This window comes from Nicrophorus vespilloides, unplaced genomic scaffold, assembly GCF_001412225.1.
Source record: "Nicrophorus vespilloides isolate i.1.1-1 unplaced genomic scaffold, Nicve_v1.0, whole genome shotgun sequence".
Classification (NCBI taxonomy): domain Eukaryota; kingdom Metazoa; phylum Arthropoda; class Insecta; order Coleoptera; family Silphidae; genus Nicrophorus; species Nicrophorus vespilloides.
The window spans coordinates 29,633-50,702 of record NW_017096735.1 but is presented as its reverse complement, the minus strand read 5'-3'; the positions used below and the strand labels follow the sequence as shown (position 1 = coordinate 50,702).

General features: G+C 33.6%; 3 protein-coding genes across 5 annotated transcripts; 1 reads left to right on the top strand and 2 right to left on the bottom strand.

The window, feature by feature from the left end:
• The first annotated feature begins 10,372 nt into the window (after positions 1–10,372).
• LOC108558020 (leucine-rich repeat-containing protein 27-like) lies at positions 10,373–13,008 on the top strand. Its single transcript, XM_017914806.1, has 3 exons — positions 10,373–11,151; positions 11,200–11,518; positions 12,952–13,008. The coding sequence occupies exons 1-3, from the start codon at positions 10,373–10,375 to the stop codon at positions 13,006–13,008; spliced, it is 1,155 nt and encodes a 384-aa protein (XP_017770295.1).
• A 310-nt stretch (positions 13,009–13,318) lies between these two features.
• LOC108558025 (protein O-GlcNAcase) lies at positions 13,319–18,881 on the bottom strand. Of its 3 annotated transcripts, none has more exons than XM_017914812.1 (11): positions 18,753–18,881; positions 18,160–18,211; positions 16,224–17,343; positions 15,748–16,170; positions 15,622–15,692; positions 15,389–15,557; positions 15,118–15,292; positions 14,636–14,689; positions 14,244–14,329; positions 13,635–14,184; positions 13,319–13,572 (listed from the first exon to the last, which is right to left on the bottom strand). In XM_017914812.1, the coding sequence occupies exons 1-11, from the start codon at positions 18,829–18,831 to the stop codon at positions 13,442–13,444; spliced, it is 2,910 nt and encodes a 969-aa protein (XP_017770301.1). In that variant the 5' UTR covers positions 18,832–18,881; the 3' UTR covers positions 13,319–13,441. The 3 variants fall into 3 exon arrangements, with proteins under 3 accessions (XP_017770301.1, XP_017770300.1, XP_017770302.1); XM_017914811.1 differs by having other exon boundaries at positions 13,320–13,572; positions 16,218–17,343; XM_017914813.1 differs by lacking the exon at positions 14,636–14,689 and having other exon boundaries at positions 13,320–13,572; positions 16,218–17,343.
• A 319-nt stretch (positions 18,882–19,200) lies between these two features.
• On the bottom strand, positions 19,201–20,730 carry LOC108558019 (juvenile hormone epoxide hydrolase 1-like; the record flags this gene model as incomplete). The annotated part of the gene is made up of 3 exons (XM_017914805.1): positions 20,480–20,730; positions 19,449–20,422; positions 19,201–19,387 (listed from the first exon to the last, which is right to left on the bottom strand). Coding segments are annotated over exons 1-3 (1,365 nt in total), but the record flags the coding sequence as incomplete, so codon positions are not given.
• Positions 20,731–21,070: the final 340 nt, after the last annotated feature.

Here is a 21,070-nt window from a genome sequence, read left to right as displayed (position 1 = left end):
GTTAAAAAAAAAAAAAATATAAATGTTGCAAATGACCTCATTTTACTTTTTTTTTACCTCGATTTACACGGTATTTCCTTTACACGTTTTTGTTTTTATACGGTTATAAAAATTAAATTACAAAATAATTTTTGAAAATAACCTCGTTTTATACAGTATTTTTTTAAACACGTTTTTGCTTTTGCACGATTTAAAAAAAATTATCAAAAGGAACATTTTTTTGCCTTTTGTTTGATTTATGTACTTTAAAAAAATCATAATTAATAAACAATGATTCTTAGAAACCTTCCGATTTACACGGTTTTACATTAAAAAAGTTACAATCTCGATTTACACGTTTCTCTTAGGAACATATTTACCTGGTAAATCGAGGAATAGGTGTATTTAGTAATATTGATGGAACCGACTACCCGCACTATGCGTGGTATTATTGAATTTTTATATTATAGCAAGGTTCAAACAAAACTAACTTGGAAATCTATAATTTTTATGAAATGAAGACATGAAATCACTGGTAAGTTGCTATTATAAATATAATAGACAAAAATATTTAATAATAATGAATTATTTGTAACTTTAACAATATTTTATGGCTTTATTAACTAATTTATTTAATTACAAATATAGTCACCTCTCTTCATACGATGGTCTTTTCTTACGTAAGTTGAAATGGTGGTCGAATTTTGTACAAAAAAAATATAACAAACATTACTTTATGATTTTTACATCATGACAAATTGATACATTATTTTCGTTTTATGTACAAAATACATGATCTTTCTTTTCTCTCGCTTTGTTTTTGGATTGGTTGGGTTTCGAACAGTCCGCATATAATGTCGAAACCGCAATATGCGTGGTATTTCTGTATTTTTATATTATAATCATTTTTAAACAAAACTAACTTCGTAATAATCAAGGAAATCTATATTCTTTTATGAAATGAAGACATTAAATTACTGGTAAGTTGCTAATATAAATATAATAGACAATGTTGTATGGCTCTTTAATTATTACGTTTTTTATCAATTAATTAAATTACAAATACAGCCACCTTTCTACTGTTTTGACGGGGTTCTGTTTATAATTTTTGTCGTAAGTTGAAATGGTGGTCGTAAGTCAAATTTATAATGATTGTAAATCAAGATATTTCTGTATAAATAAAGAAATATAGTGGAACCAATTTTTAGTCTTATAGTGAAACATATTAAAAAATACACATAATATGTGTACACAAGTTTTAAAAATGATATGCAGGCGCGCAATCCGAGACTTTTCTTCTTATCGTCACTCGTTCGTTAAGCGAATCATTTTTCTTGCAATTCATTTTGTTTGTTAAGCGAAATTCTCATTATGCGTGGTGCTCGTTAAGCGAGATTCGATTGTATAATAATTGTAAAAAAAACTAATGTATATTAAATATAATTTAGGAAATATCGCTGTCTCTAATAATAATAATGTGTTACTTAAATTCTTTATAATATTTACTGATAACTATAGATTTAATTTCATCACTTTTTTGTTTTTCCAATTCTATATATTCCAATAATTAGCCAAAATTATAGAAATAAATTAAGTAAATTCATTTGAAAACAATAAACTAAATAAATTGAAAAGGAAATAAATAACAGAATAGAATTTAGAACCCAAAATAATAACAATTCTATAAAAAGGACTAATAGATTACAAGATTTTAAAATTTCACCAATTCTGCTACCATTGTTTTAAGTTACGTAAGATGTGGATGATACTCATAACTTCCTGATTATATTGAATTGAATATTTTCAAATGTAAATTTTTAAAAATAGAAAATCAGATAAAAATAGTGGTAGAAGGAAATTTCCTTTTACACACCCTTTCAAAACTATTATTTATTCACGTTCCTCTGTACACGAAATAAATCTAAAGTCTGTATTCGAAACATTGCAGAAACATGACTTGGCTCTACTTGCATCATAAATAATCCATGTACGGGTGGTTCCATCGATTTCCCAAGAAGCCAGTATATAGATCTCGCGGCCTGTCAAGAAGATCGTTGCTGGCATTCACTTTATTAGATTATAAAGTTATTGGAGACGAAAGAGAAAAAATAAAATAAAATGAAGAGTGGGAAACTCGTGGATTCATTTTTGTCGACGTCGTGTGTACCCTCCATACCAATCCACGATTTTCGGTTGCAAGGCCATTGTGTATATCCGAACCACCGATGAAAAATTGCAATTCCCCTTTTATATATATATGACTCGTTTCTCTCTCTCTCTTTCTCTCCATCGCATTACTTCTCACCATCTCCGTTCACTATATGATGAACTTTGTGAGTCATGGGGATTTGTTTTTAGCGAGGGGTGGCAGGAGAAAGGCGGTTTCCTACAGTTCATCCCCTCGGCTGTATAAAATTAAAGTAAATTCGGTGGCCATCTTGCCATTACGGACATAATTCAATTTGGAAGAGAATGAGAAAAAGCAACATAAGTTTAACAAAATATACAGTAATACCTCGCATAGTGCGGGTAATCACATTCGCGACTGTTTGAAAGAGGACCACTAATAATAAATCGGACTAAAAGTGACTTGATTTTATAAAGTAAAAAAAAAAGACTATTTGAATATTTAATATCTTTTGAAATTTTCAAACCGTTCTATAGTAAAGCCGTACTATTACTATATACAAAATAATGGGTACAAATAAATGGTGAGTATTGCGTAAGTAATGCGTGAGTAATGGTAAGTAAGGAAAACGATTCATGCACGAGCCGTTCCCACGCAGCAAATAGCCACTTGACGACATAATCATTGAGAATGAGGTGCAAGTCTTTATCTGGGTTTGCTCCTTCGTATTCTTTCTTTCGTTTTCTGGAGCAGTAAATATTAAAGCCATAATGCGACAATACGCGAGACTAAATGAAATGGAATATCAGCAACGCAAGAGGTTGAGAATTGTGTCCAGCCGGGGGTGGTCCTTTTTTCTTGCGGTCGCCAGGATGACGTAAATTACGATGCCACCCAAGTTAATGCCATCGAGACTTTACGCTTTTTACACTGGTCAATGAATGAATGAACGAAATATTGTTGTATTCAAGCATTGATTCTACATTCAATGAATGGAACCGATCTCAAAAGTTTACCTAAAGTAAAATTACTATTTACAACGATATTAATTTTAAATATTTACTTATTATTATATAATAATCTTGATTAAAGTAAATATAATTTTCTCAACTTATCTGTTATTTAATTTAGTTAATTACGTAAATATATTAGTACGTATACTAATTATAATATTTTCACTCATAATTTACAGTTTAATAAGAAAAATAAATAGATTTTATATTTTAATTTTATGTTTCATTGAATATTATCGAACATGTACGATGATGAATATAAAAACTTGATAATAAATTACTATTACTAATCATTATTGTATAAGCTCATTTTATAAATAACATTTTTTTTTCTTTACTTATTTATGGAAAGTTTGTTCAGGTTTTCACTAAAATTCAAAAACAAACTTTTATATACCGATATATATTTTTTTTATTACGTATCGTATTTTTCGGAACATAAGACGTACCTTTTTTTGCAAAGGTAATAAAGTTTTGTTTTCTAGAAATTGTCTCAACGATAACAGTGAGTCTTATGGTTTAAGACTGATATTACCAGAAATCACAGTTCTTTTAGTTAAAGCAACTTTTCCGTAAATAGAATAGTTCTTAGTTATTGCTTTTGTTTCATTTTTGAATTTCCAGTAATAGAAAAGTATCAAAGTCAAAAATACCTTGTCTCTACACCATCCTCAAGAGTTTACTAAACTGACACAAACCATTTTATCATAATCAAACTTTTTTATTAAATATTTTTTATTATTTCATAATAATTGTTTTATTTATTTTATTCTTTTCATTACAAAATACTAAATCATTATGTTATTTTATACGTTGATTAAAAAATATTTATTAAAATTTTGTAACTATTTACGAAATAACGATTGAAGCAGATAAGTGATTTAAAAAATTAGTATTTTTCAATTGAGTTGATAGAAACGATTCTCTAGTATTGTAAATCTTACAATACACAATGCAGTGTAAATGTGAGTAGTTTACATTCACTAAGTCTACGGTCACTTCTCTCCTTCATACACTTCTCGGTTATTTGTTCCATAAACTCGGAAGTAAAGTCGAATTTTATACAAAAGAATATTAAAATTATAATAAACATATGTATATAAATGTACATGAACATTAATTAATTTACAAATTTTACTTACAAACTATTATGGAAACATACGCAAAGAATATATTTGATTTGATAAGTTGACGCATTTTATTAAATTTCTTTTATATTTTTTTTCGGCCATAATTGCAAATGGAAATAAGGGGATAGTGTGAAGAGAAGTTACTATATTGATGAATTTCTTATTTTTATGTATTATACTTAAGTCATTTCCATTAAAGATAGTTTTTCCATATTTCAATAATTCATATTGTTGTCAATGTTGTCAATATTATCATATAATTATTATTATATCAAATAAATTGTTTGAAACTATCCATTTGAATCCTACAACTATCTTTTAGTTACAGTTATTTTGTCCTCTGGACTGGAATTTCAAGTGAGCTTTATGTGGTTTCTTTTTATTGTTTTTTTTAATTTATTATATTCCATATAATGTCAAATTAAATTTCTTTATGCTTGTTTCGTTTATTATTTCATCCGGTAGTTTGTTATATTTCCCAATGCTTTTTGTTAATGTACTATTATTTAAGATATTTGTGGCGGAAAAGCTATGATCAATAGGAAAAGAAATAAATAAAATATTTGTTTCGCTCCTTTCTGGTCTTATACTTTATCTTTCTTCAATTAACAGCGTTTTTATTATTTTATTTGTAGTTTTATACGGATCATTTTTATGCGATCTTGAAAGTATACAGTCATATCTTCGTTTTCAAAGGTAAAAATTCAATATCCGGGATACTTTCCTTTGTAAAGAAATTTTAAAATTGAATCTAAATTTAATTGTTTGTGCTTTTCTTTTCATTCAATTCACAATTGCATATACATAGTTATTGTATTTAACATTGATCACTTCTTCCTAAATCAGGATTAAATTCACTGAAAAAATAAAACGTTTTCAATGTAATTTAACATTTTTACTTCTTTGGTTGTTAACAACAGAAATTTCTATAATTTCATCTTCATTTTCTTTGCCTTCGTTGCCAATAAGTTTTTCCAAATCCAAATTGAAATATTTTTTTATGTTAATTGGGACATAGAAATGTGAACTTTGTTATCAGAGGTAACGTTAATTGTAAATAAATAGACATACAAAAAACTAATATAGAGCAATTATAGAAGCATTCGTCACTACAAAACGTAATCGGTTATTCGATGTGACATAAACGTCATATTTTCTTGAAAAAGACTGCGTGAATAAAGAACCTGTCAGGAGAAAAGGGAAATTGTTAATATTGACCCAAATATTGCATTCGTGAAAGCAATAAACGGTTCGTTGCCCTTTTTTATACTGCCCAATATATATATAACCGTGAGCAAATCATCCCTCTCGTTGCATAAGGCAACAAGAACGCCCTCGGATCAGCCGAGGGATGAGAATAATAATATAAAAAAAAACAAGATGAAAATAAGTCAACTCGCGTGACATTTATCCGGGGATAACAAACACCGGGTGAATGTCCATTCACTGATCGATGGAATGGAAACAAGTGGATTATTGCGTAAGCTTTCTCACGGGACCCATAAACGACTGCTGTTTCTGCAAAAAAAAAAATGAGTACACAGGTGGGTCCACGATCCTACCTGACCCGACAAAGAGCGATTGTGTGCCAGATATTGGGGGCGTGCTACGCTTCGTTCAGTCATTATGAATGAACATTGAGAGCATGCAAGAAAGACTCATTCGAGTTTATTAACTAACTGGACATTGAGCCGAGAAATAACGTTGAAAGAAAAAATAATAATGCTAAGGCGAAAAGAGCATTCAACGAGACATCAGTAGCAAAAGAAGAAGAATGGTGCGAGATGTGATGGGAAAAAACTGAACGAATATAAGGGACGTAGAACGTATTAGACGATAAAAACTTTCGACGCCAAAACGATTCTGCTGGCCTCATATTCCTATTTTTTTCCTCTTTCTCTCATTCATTTCTTCAACCCTTGGATATTATGAAAGTCGCGAAAATGTATACTACAAAGAATCTCAATAACTTTCCATAAGTTTTATTTGCGCCCGAAAGTTTCTTTGTTTCCTCAATGTAAATTTCATTTCATTGATGAAAGTAATAAAAATCAAATTACAATTTAGGAAGAAGTTACAAACATTTGCAATAAAAAAAATATAATAAAATTTAAAAATGCATCGTTTTTTTTACTATTTACTATTAATTATGTATGTAATTATTTGCTTAACAAATATGATAAAAGCCACTAATTTTTATTAACAGCAATACCTCGCAGAGTACGGCTTCAATCAGTGCGGATTTACTAACTGAACTTTAGTGAATCCGCACTATACAGTCGATTCTCTTCATGTGCTGTTACTTTTATGCCCCATTACCCCCGCACTATACGAGCTGTACATATAAGTATGACTATTATAATATATACAAAATTCGACTTAAGACTATTTCGACTTGTGTCGAAAGTGGCAAAACAGCATTGTAAGTCGAGAACGTAATGCATATGCCAATTTTTGATAGATTAGTACACACATGGACAACTGTCGGCCTGCGGGCCAAGTACAGCCCACTACTTTTTTTGATCCAGTCCATCTCACAAAACTAATTTATTTGGAACATTAAAATCTGTTGAATCACGTTTTGTCTCAAATGATTTTTCTTTAGCGCAAATTATATTATAAATAAATGAAGTTAGAAGTAACAACTTGTTATTTAAAAATTTAGTTCGATTCATAACCCGGATTCTTAACTCTTACTCAAATATGAATATAATACTTCCATTTTAGATTACCTAATACATCTTAAAAGCTCTTTTGTCTCAAATGGTCAAAAAAAAAATGATATCTCACTACAAAATGTAGAAATAAAAAACATTACTTCTCGTTTAAGCATCGCAGGAATTGAAGATATAAACCATCAAGATGTGTAAGAAATACTTCGTGAAGAGACTTTACTTGAAGAGAAATTGATGACATTAATTGAAGATCTACCTAAAATGCATTCGTAGATGAAAATATGGATAAATAATAAGATAATAATTTAAATTTAAATGTTGTAAAAAGGCGATTAGATTTGAGTAAAAAATTTGAATTTTATTTCATTGAAAATTATCCTTTAACTAAATTAGTAATTTTCTTAACTCCCTAGATAGAGATTTTGGTAGAATTACAAAATAAAACAACATTCGATAAATAAAGACATTCTGAAAATTAAAAGTGTGGCTTTGATTAGTCCGGATTCAGGTTTGAAAATTTCAAAATTAATTTTGAATTGTGCAAAATAAAAATGAATTGTGAACGAAGTTTTTTACACTGTTTATTGATTATGTGGTTATATACGACTCGATTAGTGCGGGATATTTTTAAATATCTTCATTTTTTTCTCAAAAGCTTTAAATTTGCTTATTAATTATATAAAAAAAGGTGTTTTATTTTACATGTTTAGTTAATATTAATATTTGAGTATAAAATATGTCTATTATGTACTAGAGGAAAATACATTTTAGAATTACTAAATAGAACTTCATTAATGTATACTTATATAAACAACTTAACTATTACATATTTAATTGTGTAATAATTGCAGCTTAAATACAAACAATTTAAATGATCTGCGATATTCATTGCGACCTTTCATTATAAACCACTTTTTTAGATACATTTTTCGTATTTTCTCCTTCTAGAATACATTTCCGGCGTCACCATCGTGTTAAAGTTGAGTAATTTAGTTATTAATTCGATTACGATTTAAAGGGAAACATTTGTTTTCTTTTTACAAAAGTAAGGATTTCTTAGTAGTGGAGAAGTTAGTTGAGATGACGACACTTTGAGATTTTTAACTGATATTAATACATGTGACATGAAAATAAAATATGCTTCAACCTGCATAATTGATTCTGCTTTTTGTATTTCGTAACGAAAATGCATTTTATATAACATACAAAATAGTCTAAAGTATTACAAATCAAACGTAACGCAATTTGTATGTTACTTTTAATATCGTTATATATTCGCAAAGAATGAATAAATGCTGCAGAAAATAATATCGTTGAAGAATCATCATCGGTTGGAGGGTTTTTATCGCATGCTATGCGAAACACGTCCATTTACGACCAGGTCCTCGCAATAAAGTTGTTTTGGAGTAATACAAGTTACTTTGTTGCTTTCTCTATCTGTGGTGAATACCTGAATGGACCGAAGAAGATACCCATGAGACTGGCCATGAATGGAATCCGGATGACAATGGTGATTGACTTATTGCTAAATAATATGGGAAATTCCGAAAGCACACCAAACACTGGTTTTGTGTACGTGGTTCATGTATGTCCCTGTCCCTGTGTTTATCCTTCGCGTATGTGTGAGGTCCGGATCACACAGGATCTGCACAGGATTCCTCAATGAACAGACAAACTCTGTCTGCATCCACTTGTGGAGTTCCCACATTCAACTTTAAACTCAACGATTGCATTTCTATAAAACTGGAGCATAAATTGACATAATCGCTTAATGCCAATTCCTATTGTATATGTTTCGTCAACGTCACGTCAATTTTGTTATCAATTCAGGGAATACAAATACAAAAAAAAAATATTACACAGAAAAATAATAAATAAATTATTTACCAAAAAATAAATAAAATTATTTCATAATTAGAGACTCTATAATTTCACACATTGTACAAATTAATCCAAGTTGGTTCAAGTTAAAATTTTAATGGGTATTGAAATAACAGATGTTAACTGATGAAAACTCTTAGCTATAAATTGTAAAAAAAAAAATTTGATTGTTTATCATTAATTTATTTTATTTTAAATATATAGGTTTTAATTAATACTATTAGAATTTACAAATTGTATTGGCCCTAATTGGTGCGAAAAAGATGTCGATCGAATTAGTGCTGGCCTATTTCACACATTTTGACTATTTTCAGGTAATTTATTCTATATAGAAATCAAATATATTTATGAAGTTTATAAACTGGAATTTGAACATCTAGTTTAAATTTTTATATAATATAAAAAAACTATAATAAAAAAAAATGTAAAATGATACAAACATAAAAATGTTAGTTTTATATTTTTTTTTTTGAAATTCATCACAATCAAAAGTAAAACATATTAACTCTGACCTTACCTCTGTGTTAATCCGTTCGTAACGTGACTTCGACGTTAATTGAGGTATATTGTGATTTGGTATTTATTATGCTGTGTTTTTTTTTGTATAAAAATACAATTTGATCTTCAAAGTTGTGATTTTCTACAACTAACAACATTTATTGAAAATTATACTAAATTTGAACAATTTTTCTCCTTTGATTGTATCAAAATTGAGAATTCTATTATCTTGAGATTTCAAATAACCGAAGATTAAAATGGTCTGACGGACGGCTGCGAGCGTAGACAAATTACCTGAAGACGTGAGTATAAAAAAAAATAGTTTACACAGAATGGAAGGAACCACGAAGAAAGTGCTTCATTCATTCGCATCGGCGGTATTGTTGAGTGGAAGTTTGATAAATGCTTCGCAGATTGTGGCATAAAGATTCTATTTAAGGACTGAAATTTCGGTCCGGGTCGCAATTTGTAAGCGGATATTCCGAGGATGCGCCGCAATTGATTAATGATCGGACGCGGTTTTCGGGGTGCGAGAGTGAGAGAAGAGAGGGTGTTCTTCGCCATGGGGTTTGTAGCAATCGTATGTAAACGCAAAGTGTTTGTGGGGTGGTTTTCGCACCAGAATAGGGATGATGACACTGGACGACCCGCGGCGATCGCTAACTGTCCTGTCGATGGTTGAAAAGGAGTCGCGACGGGGGGCGCACCGCATCGCCCATCTCCGACTGAGAGACCAGGAAATATTACAATAAATTGTGCAAATGCGATCCAATTCATAACCGCCATTACCATTATTACATTCAGCAGCGTTTGCACACGGAACATGCAGAGGGGTGGGCATCCAATCTAAATTATCATTATACAATATTCGCCATATTCTCACACAAAACTGTTTCTCTTTCTCTCTCTTCTCTAGTTCTTCGGAGCGCATCGAGGTTGTGGTTGACACCGAGAATCGATTCGTTTTAATTAATCCTTGTTGCCATAGAAATAAACACGTCATAATGTTTTCTACCCTCGGTTTACCTTTTTACAAAGCAACATCAAATTCACCAAGTGCCAGAAGCCATGTCGGCAAAAGCCTCCGACATCGACGTGATCTGCGATGAATCTTACAAGAACCACGTCGAAATACCATCCAAGGTGCTGCAGATGGAAAACCTAAAGATGCTCTATTTGGATGGTAACATGATCACGAATCTACCAGAAGACTTCTTCCATAAACTGCCAAAATTGTATTGGCTCGATTTACGAGGAAACCAACTTCAGAGCATACCATCAGGTGTCGCAAATCACGCCAGTTTGGAGAACGTTCTTCTGCAAAATAACAAGATCGAAATGTTACCGAACGAGCTAGGTTTGGTGCCAAATCTCAAAGTGCTTCAACTCTCCGGAAATCCTTTGATTTATCCACCGCAGAGCGTAGTTGAAATGGGAGTCGACGACGTCTGCATATTCTTGAAGCAAGAGTATTACAAAGAAAACCCTACCCCCAAACAAATCCCAAGCAGAAGCAGCGACAGCGCCGCTCAAAGGGAATCCAAATCCTCCAAGCTGTGCATCAAAACAATGCCGGTGGTTTCGGTGAAAAGCCTCAGCAAAGAAATTTTGGATCTTCGACAAGTAAAGAAAGATAACACTTGCAGCAAAAACCAGAAGATCCATAGGATCACCAAGAGCGCTTCGAAGATGTCCGTGCATTCGCAATACAACAGCGATAGATCTATAGGATTGAAAGTCAATATGAGTTACGAAGAGCGCGTACAAGAAAATGAGCTCAAACAAGTTTGGTTGGAGAAGCTGAAAGATTTGATACGGGACCAGCAGAAGATCATCGAGCAAGAAAAGTAAGTATTCCTATGATTCTCTTAAAACAAAAGAAAAATGTTGCTGAGGTCTGTTGGAGCGTTGAGCAAGTGGAGACAGAGCAAAAGATCCGAACCTGCGAGAAGTGTCAACTGTTTGGACGCCATCGTTACAGCCCCTTTCGACACCGAACCGGAGTATAATAAATTGATGTCACGGTCCGATCACACCGAAGGAATCGAGAAGCTCATATCCTCGAGGCGACGCCGTCTTCAGCGTCGCGACGACGTCGACGTTGATACGTTAATAAACGAAGTTGTATCGAAGCTACGTGGCATGGAAGTTAAGCTTCAGCAGGACACGAGTGCAACGCAAAAATTGATGAACGCCGAAAGGGAGATCAAAATGGTCTGTATTTATATATTCAATTATTAACACTTTCCACCTGCAAATGAATTCAAATATATTCATTGAAACAATTGCCAAAACAAAGCGATTCCGACAAATAAAATATACATCCCTGAGTGGTAACGTTTTCCAGCGAATTAATGCTGCAACATAAACTACTTTATAAATTAATGCAAATTGTATCAAATTATTCAATTCAATTGATCTAAACACCTCGCATAGTGCGGGTTCTGCCATTATTCTACATTTGAAACCGGATTAATCGAAGATTTAAATCGCTTATAAATGGACATCACAAAAAAATACTTGAAGAGATTAGAAAGAAAAAAAGCGGTATAGAAAATTAAAATTTTATTTTGTTTCGAAATTTTTAAACAGTACTGTACTGAATCCGTAAATCGTACTATGCGAGATATCACGAATAATCACAATTTCACTATAATTGTTAATATTTCATGAGATTTTTTTTTAAAGTCGTTGGTGACGATAGTTTAATGCATCATAAAATACCGATTTTTTTTTCTGGAAGTTATATTTATCCTTTTAGCGAATTTGATACGAGTAATGGACAGCAAGGCCATACGTATAATAACATACATTATGGATAATCGTAAAACACCCGAGAGTTCGGCTGTTTTTCACTCGCTTTTGTTGCGGTAATAATATTTGCGCGCCTATAAAATATAATAATAAAGCCCTATATTTATTGTTTTAATGAAATTGCACGTTAACTTTTTTTTTTGTAAAACACCGAAAACACGAATAATTAAACATTAAATTATATATTTAATTGGAATATTAACATTAATGATTTAAAGTAGTTTAATTTTATATAATATATTCTGAAATCAAAATTATAGATAAGATTACAACAATACCTCGAATAGTCCGGTGTTGATTAGGATTCACTATAGTTCGGTTTGAAATTTTTAAAACAAACTAAATTTTAATTGATCGTTTCTTGATTAGTCCGGTTTCAAACAGTGCCGAATATTGGCAGAACCGACTATGTAAAGTATTGCTGAATTTAGTACTTGATTCATATTGTATTTTTTTATTCATTTTGTGGCCATGATTGTTGTGAGTTCTTTCTTTTCAATAAATTACAATCTAATTTAGGAACAATCATTAAGTCGAAAGGACAAATAAATTTTGTTAAATTATTTGTTTCAATAATTTAAGTACAGAAGACTCCTGTACAACGCGCTAAAAATATTGGTTATTTTGTATGAGGAAAATTCTCGTATAACACGAAAATTGATATTCTATTAGTATAAAAAAAACAAATTTTATTAACTATTTATTTAATCATAATTAATTAAAATATTACTATGAATTGGGTTAGTGTTACTTCTCACAACAGTGCTCACCACTAATTCAATCATAAATTTCAAAGGATTACGGATATATCACACAATTGTTCTTGTTTTCAGATCGTGGACTTGCACAAGAGAATTGCAGACATCCAGACGGCAAATGATATTATGTGAAATTTAATATAAAACAGTCTGTAAATATTTATTTCATATATATTATCAATATGTTTACATACGATATAATACAATTATAACATATAAATCCGCCGCACCAAATTCATTATTATTAATTTAGATTTCAGCAAAACTGCAATCCCCATTTTTTATACTTGCAGATATTACTAAGAATATAGTAAATAAAATTACTTAAACACTCTTTCATTATATCACAAACTATTAACGAAAAGAAAAATCTGGGAAATGAAGTCAAATCAAATTTGAAAAGAAAAATCAGTCAATCAAATTTCCTCCCAAACATATTTTTTTTTATCTTAAACAACAAACAGAAACGAAATGAAATAAACATTGCGTTATATAATAAGATTATGTATATGGAACAAAAATCTTGATATATATATATTGTTTGTAATGATTTTTGTCCGAAGGATTAAAACGTGCGTCCCATCACAATTTTTCCTTTGATTGCTTCGTGCGAGTTCTCGATGAAGCCCAGCTTCCCGTAGAATGCGTGCGTGTAGCTGTCTGTGGAATTCATTATAACATGAACGCCGAAGGAGCCTGAACATAAAGTATAACGTGTGTTAATTGAAGACAAATCTGTGAATGAATGGTATAATTACCGTTGGCTCTTAAAGCTGCTAATAAGCAGGTGACCAGTCGCTTGCTAACCGATTGATCCAAAACCGAAGGTAGTAAACTACATATCATGGTGCTCGGATGCGTGGGGCTGCTCACGTAGATCTCATCGGCAAATTCGTGAAAGACTGCGATGCTCTCTTGCGCCAGCTTGGACAAGTCTTTGTTTTCTTCAGATTGTGGATATTTACCGCACATTTCCGGGATCCAAGAAACCTCCTGTTTCGCCCTGAACTTCTTGTAGTCGGGAGCTGCGCAGACAAAGCCCACGATCTCTGTGTCATCCTCCACGACCATGCAGAATTCTGGTAGCAAAGTCAAAAAAGCGCCAACGAATCTGTCGGCGTGCAGATTCTTGAACTTGACGGGAAGTTCGATATCCTCGAGGCCATTCTTGCAGGTCCTTGTGCAAACTGAGTAAACTTGTGCTTCGTCTTGGCAATTGTACGGACGAATTGTGTACACGCGGCTCGTAGGAATATCCGGGGCTTTGTACACAAACAGATCGTTTCCGGAATCAACTGGTATCAACCTCTGAAAATGACAATGAGAAATGATGTTTCCGTATGAGCAGGCGACAACAATTGTTTTACTTGTAAATCAGCGGTCAACCCGCCACGGAACACCCACGGCTCCTGCTCCCCGCTCATGAACGTCTCTTTCCAGCCCTTGGAGAACCCTTGATGAATAAAAGCAACAACATGAAATCAAGTAAATCGATGAATTTCTGAATATCGTTCGCTCGCTGCACCACCGCCATTCGCCTCAGCAATTTTTAATAGTTTACGCAATAAAAATGCCTATGTTATAAATAACATTCCCATTACGCCTACGCGCTTACATTCCAATTACTTATAATATTACTTCCTTGCTGCAACTAGTAAGTAAAAAAAATCGGAAAACAGTTTATAAGTGTGTATGTATATATATAAAGAAAGAATTACGCAAAAGCTACAGCTCTAAATACTATATCCTTGATGCATACATGTGTAGGTTCCTTGGGTGTATGATGGCATAGAAGATGGAAACTGGCCGCCCGCTTAAGGAAGAGAAATAGACAAAAATAGACATTAGATTCATCGCCACACTGCATTCCTAGTCATCCATCCAATCATCCTTTAAGACAACAACAGAACGCGAATGCGTTGCTTTTCGATTACGCAATGTACGAGTGCAACCGACAGCGAAACAATTGGGAAAAATCTACGCCCTGGCGCTTTATTGTGTAAGAGATAATCGCATAAGCCGTGCACCTGTGAAACCTGTAAAAGAGCTGAAAACAAAAATCGATCGCCGCACCTTAAAGAGAAAAAAGAGAACGAGCCGCGTCTTTACGCACTGAGCCAAAATAATCATCGCAAGCGCGCATAAAATAGTGATATATATTTAAAAACAAAGTACTAATTGTAAATCGAAAAACGACGCATCCTCCGTAATCGCACGAGCAAACACATTCTCTCCTCTTACCGAGCCACTTGATATACGAATTCAAAAGCGAAACCACCCCGCGTATGTCCCACACGTAGGAGTAGAGGTCGTAGAGCAGCTCACGATTATTACAAATGGAGAGGTGCTCAAACAGTTTGTTCACGGACTGCGTCATCTCATTCATTTTAGCCGCTCTCTCGAACCACTCCTGGATCTAACAAAAAAAAAGCGGAGCAAAAGATCAATTAAACAATTATTTTTTCATCCCCTTCTTATAGTGTTTCTTTTTTTAGGGGTAAAAAACAATTACTTCTGGTTGACTGGTATCGGTATTTTGATTGGCGCTGATCACAAGTTGTGCGTTCGATTTCAGCCAATTGAATTCCTGAAGCAACTGCAGACCCTGTCCGCCGTGTTCAAAGGGCAGATAAAATAAATCGCTGAGCAGTTGTAAATCTTCCACAGTCAATTGACCTTTCCTATTAAACACCAAATAAAACAAATTAAATACAATTTCCCTTTTGTTTTGTTTGTGTGCTTCACCTCTTGTTATCGTTCATGTTTTCTACTTGCATCTGGTTGATGTCGTTATTTTCCACCACCATACTCGACCCCTGAAAGAATGATTATTTATGCTATTCTTTTGGTTTATTTAATATTTATACTGACTGAAGTTTCGCTCATGGCGACGTCCTCGCTTGACCCGATGATTTTTCCAATGTGCGCTGGTGATATGTTCGGGGTGCTGTTGCAATCCATCGGTTCGGATGGACTGAGGCTGCTCTCGTTGCTAACATCGGTCGTTGGATCAGTATTCATCTCATCTTTGATTGAATCCGCATCAGTTTTAGTCGACAAATCGTCGGCTGGCACTTTAAATGCTCCGTTCTCTTTGTCTTTGAAGATGACGCCGTTGAGGATGGTCAAGTTCGTTGGCAAGGGTGTGTTGTCCGCGGAGACCACCTTCACCGGGATCGGAGCCGGAGTGATTGGATTCGGAATTGATTCGTTACAAATTACCTTGGTTTCCGAGACTAGCGAATTCATGACGGGCCCGGGGAGAGGATTAATCAAGCTCTCATTGGCCGATACCTTACATACAGATTAGTAACATGTTTTTTGGCTACGGGTATACTCACGCTAACGGTACTGCAAACTTCCGCGAGTGCTTGTAGCTGCGTCGTGTTGACTATGGGAGTCGTTGTCGTTCCAACCGAGGTGGTCGTGGTGGTTGTCGTTAGACTCATGCAAGTGTTGATGGATGGTATGATTGGTACAGGTACAATAGCCACAACCGGCTGGGGTTTGGCAATCGGGCCCCAAGCTGCTTTGTGTCTCTCGAACTCTGGCAGCCATTCTCTGATGGCGTTCCTTAAAGCTTGCCTCGGATGATACATGTTCGGTGAGAGCGTCGTCGGAACGTCCTCCCCCAGAAGACCATCCTCTGTTTCAGTCTCCAATTTGATGTCGGCCGACACGGTATCGTTCAAAGTTAGATCCCGTTGTCCGTCGACGTTGCACCTTGACCATTGGGCCAAAGTGTGAATGGCAATGAAATTAGCCCCGTACTCGCAGTTGGGATTCGTCAGTACGCCCCGCAACTTAGGTATAAGATCAGGAGATCGTCCCGAATACGGTCCTAGAAACACCCTCTTCTGGTCGTAATCGTTCGCGTGAAGATTATCCCAAATAACGGGCGGGCGTCGCAACACGTCAGTAATCTCCTGAATCGATTCTTTGGTCAGCAATCGCGAGATCACTTTGGGACCGGTCCACATTATGTCGATCTCCAGGGCTAGCTTCGAACCCAGAGTATTCAAATATTCGCTGTTACTGACGTTCGGAATGGCCCTCGTCGCGCAGTACTGTGTAGGGCAAACCAAGAACTTCGGTTGGTTCAAGTGCTGATAAATCTCATTCGTCACGGATACTTGGGCATGTGCGAACGATTGGAATACTTCTTTATCTGCTTCCGACATTTCCGGCTCGATGTCGTCGAACAATAACGCGAATGCTACGCACCCAAATTGCGAGACTTGCTCTAATTTCCGTTTTAGGGCGAGGATCTCCTTAGAATTGCTGTACGTTATATCTAAGCCCGGAGAAAGGGCGTAATAAAAGGTCACATTCTGATCGCGCGCTGCCGTTATCAAACTGGTCAAATGTTCAGCCTCTTCCACCGTGTAAAGCTCCCTCCAGTAAGCCCTGTGCTTGTAATCATCCTTTGGAGCATAAACATATGATTCCATTCCCCATTTCTTCATCCTAAACAAACGTATTTCTTTCATTTTACAAATGAATCTCCAATAAATTTTCAACATCAAGACATGTACAAAACCATTTCAGATAATTTATAAATAAATTTAATAATAAAGATTTAACATTTAGAAAACAAACATAGTAAATTTACTATATATTTGACTAAACCAGTGATTCCCAAAGTGGTCTATATCGACCCCCAGGGGTCTATGACAACCTGCAAGGGGTCATCGTCAGCGAAAAACAATTTGGGGTCCATAAAATGAAAATGGTGGTCCACAATAGTGGATCTCAACATACACTGATAGTACCTATGAAGTAAAAAAATTATTATATATGTTTATAAAATTGTGTAAGTTGGTGGATGTGGGCATTTGCTTTGTGGTCGCAATACATTTTGAACTTGTAACTTGTTACAAGCATACAAGCAGTCTCAGAGCAAAGATCTTAATAATTATAAAGATGTCCCAATATAAATAATAAATTTACAAAAAATCAATATTAGGTAAGTAGGGTGTCTACCCAAAACCGAAAAACATGGCATAATAGACCCATGACCCCTAAAAGGTTTGGAACCTCTGGACTAAACCAATATTGACTACATTCATATCAGACTCATGTTCCTAATGCATTATAATAATTATACAGATTGCAGGCTAAATGCAAGCCTATATTAATGTTTATTAACATAGGCAACTAATTTATCACTTTTTTTTCAGAGAATGTTTATTTTTACTATCTAATAGCTATTATCTGGAATGTTATTGTTTATATATCTTATCTGTATCTAGGTATACAAATACCCATACATGAATCACTTACTTTTGAAATAAATCTTTTCTCTGTTCGGTAGTCCATGGCCGTCCATAAAATCCTATAACATAAACACCCAACATTAGATCCAAAAACAATTGTAACCAAAAATAATCAACAATAGCAATTTAGTATACAAATTACATGATCATCAATTTTGTGTACCTCTTAAAACTGTCACAAAAAGTTTCTTCGAATACATGCAATACTTTTTTTTATTAATGAATTAATAACATAAATTGAATTGTAAGTCTACATAATATACCAGATTTAACCAAAATGAGTACAGTATATAGGTGAATAGCAGAGTTAAATGACTTATTAATGGTCATTTAAATATGGTAAGAAGTAACAACAACTAAGTAAAATTAAGTGTAAACATATTTTATTCTCAAAGTTCAAGTTTAAGTTCATGTGTAGTTAACTTAACAGTAACAAAACTCTCATAATGTTTTTCAGTTGTTTTGTTATTGTTATGGAGCCTGGATTTTTCCATAGTGGACCAGACTTACATTTGCTACTAGAACAGTGGTTTTTGGCTAGGAGGTAACACCTTAAATTCATTCTAATTGCATTAAACTGTAGACAAAGATAATACTCACCCTCCACTACTCCACATATAAAGTTCCCATTCTTCGTGTTCAAATTTTCAGCAACTGGCAGGTTAAGTGTATCTGCCATTTTTTCCCTTTCAACTGGTTCAAATGTCAAATGTCAAACGCGACCCTAAACCCTAAGATGATACCCATCCAGTGTAGCCAATACTTAAACATTGAAATTGAAGAAAAAAGAGTCGCTAAATATATTGAAATAGAACTATATTAACACATAATATAGAATTAAATATCTTTTTTGTTTACGATATTGTAGTTTTACTTATTTTAAATCATTATTGTGATTAGTTAATACTTTATTCTTGTAAATTGGGTTGCCTGTAACTCAAATTTATATTTTGTAATTTCTTTATTTATTATTTTACAAAATTAGTTACAATTTAATTATATAATAGTCAAATATTGATTATATTCTATTTTCGTATATTTTTTCTATCTTTTCGATAGCATTAAAAATATCTTCAGCTAATAACATGGGGACTTCCAATGCTGGGAAGTGTCCTCCAGATTTGTAATCCATCAAATGTACCAGATTTTCAAAAGCATCTCTTATTAACCATTCAGATTGATAGAATACTTCGTTTTCGAACCTGGCGCAAGCACTTGGTACTTTTACGGAAATGCTGGAATGATATTTGACAAAATTCATATTTTCTAAATATTATTCTATTAGATATAATTTACCTATTCATTCCATATTTTCTTTGTTTAATGCTGTAAGAATCTGCATAAATCCGCATTCCTGATGTTATGGAATTTGTGACCCAATAAATCATAATATTATCCAATAACTTATCAATAGTATATTTACTCTTTAGACCTGCATCAGGCAAATCCCTTATATCTTCCATGTTCATGCCAGCAAATTTTTCCAAAATGAACACGGCTAAACCCGTCGGGGATTCGTTTAAAGCGTACCCCATCATATCGGGTTTTGTAATGTGCATAAAAATGTATCCTGTTTCTAAAAGGACTTTATGTGCAAAACGGTAAATCGGATATGATTTAGACGCTTCATCTTCGGTCATGAATAAGCTCGGAAAAATGTTTCCCAGGACCAATTTAACTTTTGATATAAGTTTCAAAGAATAGCACATATTGCTGTGAATACCCAATACTTGGTCCGGAAACATTATTCCTAGGTAGGGCACCAATACGCCACCTAAATCTCCACCCTGCACGTAATACTTATCGAATCCGATCTTTTTCATCAAGTTATTAAGAACCACAGAGACCTCAACTACTCCAAAGTCTTGTTTGGAAGCGGCACTGGAGAAAGCAGTACCCGGTATGGAAGGAACAATCACTTCGAATGCAAAATCTCTGCCTGGTTGCACTTCTGTTAGCATTGGTATAATATCATAGAATTCAAATACAGAACTGGGCCAACCGTGTATCATCAATAATGGAATAGTCTTCTTCGCATAACTTGCCGGTTTGGCGTGTATAAAATGTATCTTCAATCCTTGGATTTCAGTTACAAATTGCGGAAATTTGTTTAAGTACTCCTCGCGTTTCCTCCAGTCGTAGTCATCCTTCCAATAATCCATTACCTCATCAACTAGATCAGCATTCAACCCGTAATGGTGATTGGAATTCTCCAATGATTTTGTCAAATTTTTCCGATTGTTCAAACGGGTTTTCAAATCATTTAACACCTAAGTAAAAAAAAAATCAAATTGGAATCTAGATAAATTACGTAATTTTCTAATTACTTGCTTAGATATATTTATTTCGAAAGGCATTATAGCTTTGTTGTCTTCGTGAGGGTCTCCGGGTCCCCAGTACTTCTCCTCCACGGCCGAAATGTCAGCTGATTTGAAGACATTCCAAACTGCTACACCTACAAATACCCCAATCAAAGTGATTGCTATAGCACTCTTCATATTCATGTCTTGAACTGTTATCAAAATCAGCATATTGATATATTTATACTCAATGGTAAATTTGAATAAAGTTCACAAGGATTAACAATATTTCCATAATATTTCGTATATCATCGTATATATCAAGTTTTGAATAGAATACATTTTAATATTTATTAGTTTTTTTTTATTCTCCATAAAAAAAATACAAAACGTTATTATACTTTAAATAACTTTTCTTTTAAACAACAAATGTGTAGTAATTATGTTACTATAAAGTACAAAAATTGGTATACTATTTTTTTATGGTTTCAATCATCTCCATCTTGTTAACTGCTTCAAATATGTCCTGGGATAACACCTCGGGAACTTCGAATGCAGCGAAATGTCCGCCGACATCAAAGTTCTTGGAATGAACCATGTTCACATATTTATCCTTCA

Bases quoted from the DNA above. Each gene is read 5' to 3' on its own strand.
- LOC108558020 (XM_017914806.1), top strand. From the start codon at position 10,373: ATGTCGGCAAAAGCCTCCGACATCGACGTGATCTGCGATGAATCTTAC. The intron at 11,152-11,199 runs GTAAGTATTCCT...AATGTTGCTGAG, and splicing joins AAGATCATCGAGCAAGAAAA to GTCTGTTGGAGCGTTGAGCA. The intron at 11,519-12,951 runs GTCTGTATTTAT...TCTTGTTTTCAG, and splicing joins CCGAAAGGGAGATCAAAATG to ATCGTGGACTTGCACAAGAG.
- LOC108558025 (XM_017914811.1), bottom strand. From the start codon at position 18,831: ATGGCAGATACACTTAACCTGCCAGTTGCTGAAAATTTGAACACGAAG. The intron at 15,293-15,388 runs GTAATTGTTTTT...TTTTTTTGTTAG, and splicing joins CCGATACCAGTCAACCAGAA to ATCCAGGAGTGGTTCGAGAG. The intron at 14,185-14,243 runs GTAAAACAATTG...TGTCATTTTCAG, and splicing joins GGTTGACCGCTGATTTACAA to AGGTTGATACCAGTTGATTC.